Source organism: Carlito syrichta, unplaced genomic scaffold, assembly GCF_000164805.1.
Source record: "Carlito syrichta isolate Samal-C Ts95f unplaced genomic scaffold, Tarsius_syrichta-2.0.1 Scaffold309899, whole genome shotgun sequence".
Classification (NCBI taxonomy): Eukaryota; Metazoa; Chordata; class Mammalia; order Primates; family Tarsiidae; genus Carlito; species Carlito syrichta.
The window spans coordinates 165,352-176,062 of record NW_007253995.1 but is presented as its reverse complement, the minus strand read 5'-3'; the positions used below and the strand labels follow the sequence as shown (position 1 = coordinate 176,062).

The following is a 10,711-nucleotide window of genomic DNA, read 5'->3' as shown; positions in this document are numbered from 1 at the left end:
GAGGCAGGGACTGAGTCCACTAAGTAAAACTGCTGTTCTCTGAACAAGGGTGCTCAACCAATCAGAGGCAAGGCCAGTTTATACTCTTCTCACTAAGCCAAGCACCCTGTCACAGTACAGTCCACCCTTAGCAAGGGGCACCTTCTTCTAATGTGCACAAAGGTGGCCTATGGATAATTGGTGGCCCTGGTGTTTGGGACAGGGTGGTGGTGGCAATAACAACAACAAAACCTAGCTAACATTTATTGGGTACTTTGTTTGTTTGTTTGTTTTGAGTTGGAGTCTCACTCTGTCGCCCAGACTGGAGTGCAGTGGCCGCTCCCGGCCACCGCAGCCTCGACCTGCTGAGCCCCGGCGATCCTTCTGCCTCAGCCTTCCAAGTGGCCGGAATTATAGGCGCGCGCTACCACATCCGGCTGATTTTTGATTTATTGTAGAGATGAGGTCTCGCCTGCCCAGGCGGGTCTCGAACCCGCGGGCTCAGGCCATCCACTCACCTCAGCCTCCCAAGGCACGGGATTACAGGCTGAGCCACCGAGCCCGGCTATTGGGTACTTAGTATGCGCCAAGCACTATTCTAAGAACGTGATGTGTATTAACTTATTTAATTCTCACAAACAGTTCTGAGGCAGATACTACTGTCATTCCATTTCATATCAGCAAAGAGAGATTAGGGGGCTTGGCCAATATCTTACAGCTAGCAAGTGGCAGTAGGGCTCCAGAGCCCACACATTCTCTACTGCCTCCAATAAGATTTACAGAGCCGTTTGTAGGGTTGCTATTTTCATCATTTTCTGTTTGTTGTCAATTGCTTCCACTAAAACATAAGTTCCACAAGGTCAAGGCTATATCAGTGCCCGGTACAGAGTCTGGTGCATGGTAGGTACTCACCACTTGTTCACTAAGTGAGTAGAAGGAAAGGAAGGGATGGAAGGCTACAAGATTGAGGGAGACAAGCAAGCAAGGGTGGAGGAACAAAGCAAGATGCAGGTGGTGGATAGGTGGGAGGAAGAGGCTCACCTGAAAGGGCACATCGGCCATGGTCTTGGCCAGGTAGTACGCCTTGAGGCTGTACCAGTAGTTGAGGTGCTCTCTCATGAAGACTGCCATCTCTAAGGGGACTGAGGACACAGGCGATTAGGAGGAACTGGCTGACACCCTGGCCCCTGGCCTGTGGCCCAGCACCCACGCCCATACCCCATGCCCAAGGCGGCTCAGCTCACAGGTGAGCACAGTTGGCATAAGGGCAGCGAACATGAGGAACAGCATGGAGAAGAAGAGGCAGCCGGTGTTGTTGAAGACTTTACTGGCATCGTCGCCGATATGCAGGTAGAGGAGACCAATGAGCACGCCAATCACCACATGGGACACAAACCGTAGGTGGGTCAGGACCTGTGGGAGGGGTCATCACCAAGAAAGGGCATGTGCCACAGACCAGGGAAGGCCACATTGAGGTGAGAATTTGGAGCTGCCCTCACTGGCACATGACCCACAGGTGCAATGGGGGCCGCTGAGGTAGGGGTCCTCATTCCCATCCCAGCTGCTAGGATTCTATAACCCAAATGGCCAGGCCTATGCCAGCCTCCTCTCCCCCAGGTTGACGACTCACCGTGTCCCTGAGGATGGACAAAAAAGTCCTCTTGAAGAGGATGCAGAACTGTGTGAGGGTGCTGGTGGCAAAGGTGTGGCTTTCAATGGGATCCACTTCCTGGGAAGAAGAAATTGGATCAGGAGAGCCTATCCACCCCCCCACCCCCCCCCACAGCTCACCCTGCTCAGTGAATGGGAAAACGCCTGAGCCCTTCCTAGGTCTGCAGAAGGAGAATCTTTTACCATTGAGTTGTGTACCTGGAAGATGGACTTAAGGGGATAAAAACTCAGGAGGGAGGAGAGAGAAAGGAAGTTGTGAACATCTGTGGTGGCTAACAGCAGACCAGTGACTTCCTATTTTGTTCTGTTTTTTTAGTTGGGGTCTCACTCTGTCGTCCAGGCTGGAGTGCAGTGGCACAATCACAGCTCACCGCAGACTCCATCTGCTGGGTTCAGGCGATCCTTCTGCCTCAGCCTCCTGAGTAGCTGAGACTACAGGCATGCGCCACCATGCCCAGCTATTGATTGATTGCAGAGATGAGGTCTTGCCAAGTTGCCCAGGTTGGTCTCAAATTCCTGGGCTCAGGCAATCCTCTCTCCTCAGCCTCCCAAAATGCTGGGACTACAGACATGAGTCACTATGTCTGGCCTAGAGTATCTCATTTAAGGAAAAGAACTGTCACTGAACAAACACTTGCTGTACCAGCTACAGTGCCTTATGTGATTATCTAATTAATCCTCCTAATAACCCTATGAGGAAAGTATCATCATCTCCAAGTTAGAGATGATAGTAAGCCATGCTGGCCACTAGGCCCAGGACAGTGCTGGTCTTGTTCACCAGATGGACACTGCCAGCACTGAGGACAACACACTACAGATACTCAATAAGAATTTGCCAGCCCGGGCATGGTGGCTCAAGCCTGTAATCCCAGCACTTTGGGAGGCCAAGGTGAGAGGAACACCTAAGCCCACAAGTTTAAGAACAGCCTGGGCAACTTGGTGAGACCTCATCTCTACAATAATAAAAAAAAATTAGCTGGGCATGGTATCGTGCACCTGTAATTCCAGCTACTTGGAAGGCTGAGGCAGAAGGATCACCTGAGCCTATCAGGTCGACACTAGGGAGGCTGTGAGGGTGCCACTGCACTCCAGCCTGGGCGACTGAGTGAGACACCAACTCAAAAATAAAAAAGAATTTGCTCAATGAGTAAATGAATGAGGAACTGAAGCTCAAAGAGATGAAGTAATGTGCCTAAGGCCACATAACTGCTCACAAGTCCTAGGGGCTTCCTTATACCCAACGGTTGAGATACCCTGGGGAACAGCCTCTTTGGCAAGGTCATTGCCCGTGGTTCTGTCTCCCCTCCCCCACTATGTCCCCTCCGACCTCTCCACCCCTACTCACCACAGGGCAAGGGGGACAGGGGGCAGGGAGGTCGTTCTTCTCAGGGCTGCTCTTCTTCTCAGCCATGGCACAGAGTCCATTCTGCACAGCCCTGAACAGCATGGGGTTCAGGTCTCCATACTCGCCAGAGGCCACCTCAATGACTGGACAACACAGAGTGAGCACTCAGCTAAGATTCACCTGTACTCCCCAAGGGCAAATCAGCCCTTCCTTGGGCATGTGGGGCATGGGCAGGTGACAATGAGATCTCCATCCCCAGAAAGGCTGAGTGCAGGACCCGAGCCCAGGTATCCCAGCCCCTACCAACAGACCCCCACTCACTGAAATCAGCCGGATTGTGGTAGGTGGGGCAGTGCAAGCCAAGCCCCTTCAGATAGGGAATGAGGTTGGTGACCACACCCTTGAAGATGCACTGACCCTGACTCAGGATGTAAAGCTGCAGCAGAAAGAGAAAGGTGAGGCAGACATGACCGGCAGACCAGGCAGGGACCCTGCAGCCCTTCTACCAACCCATCTTCTCTGAGGCCCGGAGACACTGACCTTGTCAAACATCTCAAAGAGCTTGGCACTGGGCTGATGGATGGTGCAGATGATGGTACGGCCCCCCTGCGCCAAGGACTTCATGAGGGACACCACTTGGAAACAAGAGGCGCTGTCCAGACCGCTGTCCAGAGAGCAGGGGGCTCGGTGAGGTGGGTGGGCCCAAGAGAAGGAAATGTTTAGGGTGGGACAGCTGCTGTGAAGGGGGTGAAGCTGGCAGGAAGAGGGCACTCTGGCCTCTGTATGGTTCAGGCTCTTGGAGGTACCCAGAAGCCCAGTTCGGTTTAATAAGCATATGGTAGGCACCTGTTGTATGCCAGGCACTGGGATTACAGCGATGCACAAGTAAGACATAGACTCTAGTCTGGAGACAGAGAAAGACAAGCTCACAGATGATATGAAGTAATGTGGAAAGTGCTGTTGCAACACTGGGTGAAGTGGGGTGGTGGAGGGGAGGATTCAATTCTGTTGTGGCAGGGTGTTGAGGGGTAGTAAGAGAAGGTTCCAGAGCGAGCCTAGAAGGAGTAAGAGCGAAGCCAGGTGAAGGTGGAAGGGGAGACACGTTGGTGAAGGACATTCCAGCAGAAGACACAGCATGGGCAAGGCTCAGAGGCATGAAACATGTGGCTTAACCAGCAAATTATAAGCAACTCAGTATTATTAGAGCATAAAATACAAGACATGAGGCTGGAGAAGTAGGTTCAGACCAGGACCTTGTAAGTCACCTGACTTTATTCCGAGGACAAATGGAAATCATTGCATGTTTTTAAGCAGGGGAGTGCGTACTGCAGACTTGTCTTTAAGAAAGTTCACTCTGGCTGCAGTTTGGAAGAAAGATTGGTTGGGAGACACTGGAGATAAAAGTCTGTTGATGTCCTGAACTTAGGCACTGGCACTAGAGATGGGGCAGGGCAAATCTAGAGATATCAAAAGGAGCAAGAGTCAACAGGACTTGATAACTGATAGCTGGGGGGACAGAAGGAGAGGGAGGTGTCAATCAGTGATGCAGCTCTCTGCCTGGGCGAAAGATGGGGCTGCTCACAGCCCAGGATTGGCAGAGATGGAGATGAGTTGTAAGCCCTTATCTTGGCCCCAGGAGGCTGCAGACAGAGGCTCTGGTTTCCTGTCATAAAGAAGCAGCTTCCAGCCCCAGCTCAGGAGCAAGGGGAGAAGGGTATCCTGGTGGTGGACGAGGGGGATCTACCTGGTGGGCTCATCAAAGAACATGACAGGAGGATTGTTGACCAGTTCCAGGGCGATGGCCAGGCGCTTCCTCTGCCCGCCGGAGAGCAGGGCTGTCCTCGTGTGGCAGCAAGACATCAGGCCCAGTGCCGTCAGGATCTCCGTCACCTGGTCCCCCACCCACACCAGATCAGCTTCAGAGTCTCCGCTTTCCCAGGCACCACCCCAGCTTCAAAAAGCATCTCGCCTAATCTGCTGTCCCCGACTTGGCCACCACTCTCCCACCCCTGGCTCAGGCCCAGAACTCAGTAGCAGCACAACAGTCAGCTAGCTGTTCACCTGCCTCCCCTCCCCACTCACCAGCTCCTTCTTCACCTCCTGCTTCTCACTCAGCTTCAGGTTAGCAGAGACCTGGGACCCAAAGAGTAAGGTGAGAAAGGTATGTGTGAGAGGTAGCACTGTCTTGACCCCTCAGCCCATCAAGGTGGGGACAGCAGACAGAAGGGGGTTGCTGGAAGGAGGGGATGGTCATTCAGCCCTCACCATCATGGCTTCCAACACTGTGAGGTGTGGCAGCAGCATGTCATCCTGCATGATGTAGCAGGACATCTTGCGGAAGGTCCTCAGCTCCCGCGGCCTCCCGTTGACCAGGATCTGCCCCTTCATCCCAGACTCCCTGCAGGAACATTGGTTGGGGACGGGGGTCAAAGTCACTTTCAAATACCTTCTTTAAGGCTGGGTACAGTGGTTCATTCCTATAATCCCAGCACTTTGGGAGGCCAAGGTGAGAGGATTGCCTGAGCCCAGGGGTTCAAGACCAGCCTGGATAACTTGGTGAGACCTCATCTCTACAATAGAAATCCAAAAATTAGCCTGGCATGATGGTGTGTGCCTGTAATTCCAGCCACTTGGGCGAAGCATGGGGCTGAGGTGGAAGGATGGCCTGAGCCCAGCAGGTTGAGGCTGCAGTGGCCGTGAGCAGCATGCCACTGCACTCCAGCCTGGGCGACAGAGTGAGACTCCTACTCAAAAACAAAAAACAAAAAAACCCAGAATACCTTCTTCCTGAGTACTGCCCCCATTCCACCCCAGCATCATCCTCACCTGTATCCTGCCAAGATGTTCATGAACGTGGACTTGCCAGCCCCCGAGGGGCCCATGATGCCAATCAGCTCCCGGCGGCAGAATTTACCTGATAGGCACTTCAGAAGGGTCTTATAACCTGCAGGTGAGGGAGGAAGGAATTTCTGGTCAGGGCTACAGTGGACGGAGGTACCCCTAAAACTCTTAGGAGCAGACATAGCTATCAGTGAGACAGGCAGTCCCTACTCAGATTAGGATAGAGGAGCAATAATCCCAGCAATAACCCGTAGCCTCTCATCCTGCTCCCTAGAGACGACTACCACTCATGTCAAACAAAAGCAGAAGTGACAATCCTCTTCTGAAGGCCATGGGAAAACCCACATCTCATGGATGGGTGTGGAGAGGGGATTGAGGCTATAGAAGACCCTGGTCCTCTTCTGTAATCATAATGGTCACTGTCTCACCCCCTCCAGGAAGACCTTCCCAAGCTGGCTGACTGTCCTGTGTTTCCATAGCACTTCTCATATGCCAGCATGTTTGTTACTTGATGTGCCTGTCACTCGCCCCCTCTCCCAGCCTCTTAGTCAGTGAGCTCCTTGGGGGTAGGGTCTGTGTCTTACTCATCTTTGTAACCTCAGCAGATTGTCTGGTATGTAGTAGATGCTTAGTAAGGGTTTATTCTATGAGCATATGTTCTCAGAGCTTTTGCCTCATTCTGGAAAAGCCTCCTTCTTTGTGCTCTCTCTGCCCACCAGGCTTGTCTCTCCAGCCCCTAACATGGCCCAGAAAAATCTCACCTTTCATTCATTCATTGGGAGGCAGCATATGCATTTAGAACACCGGTTTGGAGTCAAGTGGATCTGGGTTCAAATTCTGGCTCCACACTTACCAGCTGTGTGACCTCAGGCAAGTTGCTTAACCTCTCTGAGCTCCAGGTCCCTCATCTGTAAAATGAGGATGATAGTACCTATCTCATAGGGTTGTTGTAAAAATTAAATGAGATAATATATGTAAAGCATATGACACAGTGCGTGGCACATAGAGTACATTTAAAAACTGACACTTCATTATTAATTCCATTTGACAAATGCTTACTGATGTCTACTACATACCAAGCTCTGTATCAAACACTGGACAAACAAATGAGAAAGACACAGTCTCTGAACTCAAGAAGGTCATAGTCTAGGTAAGATAGTTGGACAAGAAAATAAAAATCTATGATCCGAACGAAAATAAAATAAGGATTATAACAAAAGTACAAACAATTCACCTGAGAATACAAAAACTGGAATTGGTGAGGGTGGAGGGGCAAGGGGAAAGTAAGGAGTGGCTTCATGGAAGAAGTGGCATTTGAGCTAAGCCTCGAAGGATGAGTGGGATTTCTTTTTTTTTTTTTTTTGAGTCGGAGTCCCACTCGGTCACCCAGACTGGAGGGCAGTGGCCGCTCCTGGCCACCGCAGCCTTGACCCGCTGGGCTCCGGCAATCCTTCTGCCTCAGCCTTCCAAGTAGCGGGAACTACAGGCGCGTGCTACCACCCCCGGCTGATTTTTTATTTATTGTAGAGATGAGGTCTTGCCAAGTTTCCTGGGTAGGTCTCGAACCCGTGGGCTCAGGCAATCCCTTCGCCTCAGTCTCCCAAAGTGCTGGGATTACAGACTGAGCCACCAAGCCTGGCCTGAGCAGGATTTCAAAAGGCAGAGGCCCTCTAGGCTTTGTGAGGAGAAGCTCTGCATATATATGCCCAGGGAATATGGGACAGAGCCTGGAGTTATCTGGTAAGACACGGGGATGGAAAGGAGGGACGAAGCCGATGAGGAAGGCCTTTGCTATGCTTGCAAACCTGTCTCATGTGGAGGGAACCCTATTCTGCTCCTACTACCCTCTGCTGACACCCACAGAGACAAGCTCCCTCCCCACTCTATCTCCCCAACAGAGACAGTGAAGGGATGCCATATTGAACCTTCTCTCCACTACACCCAGGACTGTGTCAGAAGGGGGAGCAGCTCTTGCCCACTGCTGGGTCCTGATTATACCAACTGCCTGGATGGGGTTTTATGGTTTACAAAGCTCCTCTAACAGCATGGGTGAGACAACTGGGGCCCAGAGCCATCCAGTGACTCACCCAGGGTCACACAGCAAGTTCTTCCTTGGTGCTGGGCACAGCGGCTCACGCCTGTAATCCCAGCACTTTGGGAGGCGGAGGCAAAAGGATTGCCCGAGCCCAGGAGTTCGAGACCAGCCTGAGCAACTTGGTGAAACCGCACTTCATCTCTATAATAAATAAAAAAATCAGCTGGGCATGGTAGCACATGCCTGTGGTTCCAGCTACTTGGAAGGCTGAGGTAGAAGGATCGCCTGAGTTCAGCAGGTTGAGGCTGCAGTGGCCATGAGCTTGCCATGGCACTTCAACCCCTGGGTGACAATGAGACTCCAGCTCAAAAAAAAAAAAAGCTTTCTTTCTTGGGAGAGGGAGCCATGAGCTCCAGCCATTTGCCTCAGTCCTCCTCTCCATCAATCAGAGAGACATTTGGGTAGACTCCAGTATATGCCTTTCAGAGTCACTCACAGGAAGTGATCTCTTTTGTAGATGAAGAAACTGGCAGTGACGAACCTTTCCCTCAATTAATCACAGTAGCTGGTTGAACACTGGCAACCAGCAAATATCACACATCTCATCTTACACTTGCCTTTCACAGACATCATCTCAGCTGAGCTTTACCACAAGCCTGTGTATTCTTATCATCCCTGTTTACAGCTGAGGAAAGTGAGACCAGGAGAGGGTAAGCAGCCTGCCCAAGGTCACACAGCTTACAAGTGACTAGGAACCCACGTTTCTTGCTTAGCACCAAAGAGGCCGTTCAGACTGGAGAGACACCAGTTCTCTAGTCCTGCTGTGGTCAGTAACTCTCTCTGCAATTTTGTCAAGTGACTTCATCTTTAGGGCCTCTGATTCTTCACCTATAAAAGAAGGATAGTAATATCTCCTTCCAAGGACTTAATAGGGTTATTGTGGATATTAACTGAGATCATTAATTAATAGAAAGGTGTTTTGAAAAAAATAAGAGGCCGGGCGCTGTGGCTCACACCTATAATACTAGCACTTTGGGAGGTCGAGGTGAAAGGATTGCCTGAGTCCACCAGTTCGAGACCAGCCTGTGCAACTTGGTGAGACCTCATCTCTACAATAAATCAAAAAATTAGCTGGGTGTGGTGGTACACGCCTGTAGTCCCAGCTACTTGGAAGACTTAGGTGGAAGGATCGCCTGAGTCCAATATGTCGAGGCTGAAGTGGGCATGAGTGTGCCATTGCACTCCAGCCCGGGTGACAGAGTAAGACTCCAACTCAAAAAAAAAAAAAAAAAAAAGAAAAGAAAAGAAAAGAAAAAGTAAGAAATGCCATATATAATTAGGAGAGACTGATGACAAAACTTTACCTGGGAAAAGCAGACAGCTCTCTCTCTCCATCCTTTTTTTCCTCTTTTTCCTCTCTGCCTACCCACTGCCTGGAGTTCGAGACCCAGCCTGGGAAACATAGTTAGACCTCATCTCTAAAAATATATAAATATTTTTAAAAATATAAATTAAAGGAAACAACAACTATCTCATCATTTTGCCCAGAGCTGGTATCAGGACAGAGCGAGGCTGCTTAGGGATAGGGCGCTGGGCAGGGAGCCCAGATGCCTCAGTTTCCATTGAAACTGAGCATGCTCAATTTCCATGGCTGAGCTCTTACTCAGCCCTGCTCTGAAGCACCCCAAACCTATTTGTTAGACCTCAGAAACAATGTCCCAGCCCCACCCCTGGCCCATACCCAGGCTCTGGGAAAAACCCCAGTTGCTCTATTCCAGCTCAAGCAGCCCAGGGTAGGGGATGCAGGGCAGGGTCAGGGTTCAAGGGACCTGTTCTGATGGGAGAGAAAGGAGAGGAGACAGGGATCTTAAGAGACAGAAAAGAACAATGCGTGGAGAGCTGGAAAACCCAGCTTCTGGTCCCAGCTCTGCCACCTCTTAGCTGTGTGACATTGGTCAAGCCACTCAACTTCCTTGGGTCTCAGTTTCCTTATTAGTAACATGGAGATGACATCTATCCCCCACCCTCCCTGCTTCAGAGGACTGTGGCGAGAATGGAGTACCATGACAGAAATGTCTTTGCAATTGGGTCCAAGGGCATTGCTAAACCCTGCAGACACAGCCCTCTGCTTTGCCTTACCAGCCCTTACAGACAGGAATTCTCTGTAAAAATAAGAAAAACCCATCAAGGACCACTCAGGGACCAGAGGTCGCAGGGTCTCTTTAGAAGAGAAAGCTTCAACAATCAGTTGAACTGGTGTCCCACAGTGCTCACAGGTGCTAGGGAGCACAGGGGCTGGCCCTCAACTGTGAGCAAGGGGTTAGGGCCCAGATCTCAGTGTCCCCACGGGACTCACTGTTGCAGGACTTGCAGGACAGGGGACACCCAGGCCTCAAGCTCCTGAAGAAGCAACTCAGCGCTTTCCACCAGGCCGTTCCCTACCCCTTTTGCGCCAGCAGGGCCCCTCCCGCACGGAATAGGACAGCTCCACAAACTCGATGTCCACCGCGGAACGCTTGGGCAGGTGGGAGAAACGCTGGGCTTCCGTGATGTGGTTCTCCACCTTCTTCAGGTGCGTGGTCAGCACGGGGGGTTCCGCCCCGTCCTCCAGCGCCACGGCCATGGCCACAGCCCCCGGCCCCAGGCCACAGCCCCCAGCCTCCAGCGCCTTCTCCGCCATCACGCCGCCGGCCTGCAGGGAGAAGGCCTGCTCAGTCGGGGCAGACCCTCGAGCCCCGCTCAAAGCGCCCTGGCGTTCTAACGCGGCCCCGCCCTCACTCCCCGCCGCGTTCTCAGGGCAGATCCGAGACTGTTAGCGCCCCCCTCCCCGCCCGGGCACC

The 10,711-nt window shown here is 51.8% G+C and overlaps 1 protein-coding gene across 2 annotated transcripts in view; it reads right to left on the bottom strand.

The window, feature by feature from the left end:
- The window catches only part of ABCG4 (ATP binding cassette subfamily G member 4), a 14,219-nt gene extending 3,652 nt beyond the window's left edge, over nucleotides 1-10,567 (bottom strand). Inside the window, exons 1-12 of one of the 2 annotated variants that reach the window (XM_021717668.1) lie at nucleotides 10,314-10,567; nucleotides 6,690-6,744; nucleotides 5,822-5,939; nucleotides 5,261-5,393; nucleotides 5,078-5,128; nucleotides 4,740-4,885; nucleotides 3,536-3,659; nucleotides 3,317-3,431; nucleotides 2,996-3,138; nucleotides 1,610-1,708; nucleotides 1,224-1,392; nucleotides 1,021-1,121 (exon numbers count right to left, since the gene is read on the bottom strand). In XM_021717668.1, coding sequence (XP_021573343.1) covers nucleotides 1,021-1,121; nucleotides 1,224-1,392; nucleotides 1,610-1,708; nucleotides 2,996-3,138; nucleotides 3,317-3,431; nucleotides 3,536-3,659; nucleotides 4,740-4,885; nucleotides 5,078-5,128; nucleotides 5,261-5,393; nucleotides 5,822-5,877 — 1,137 coding nt within the window. In that variant the 5' untranslated portion in view covers nucleotides 5,878-5,939; nucleotides 6,690-6,744; nucleotides 10,314-10,567. The remainder of the gene's footprint in view (nucleotides 1-1,020; nucleotides 1,122-1,223; nucleotides 1,393-1,609; nucleotides 1,709-2,995; nucleotides 3,139-3,316; nucleotides 3,432-3,535; nucleotides 3,660-4,739; nucleotides 4,886-5,077; nucleotides 5,129-5,260; nucleotides 5,394-5,821; nucleotides 5,940-6,689; nucleotides 6,745-10,313) is intronic. The other variant, XM_008068256.2, reaches the window with a different exon arrangement.
- Between the last annotated feature and the right edge of the window lie 144 nt (nucleotides 10,568-10,711).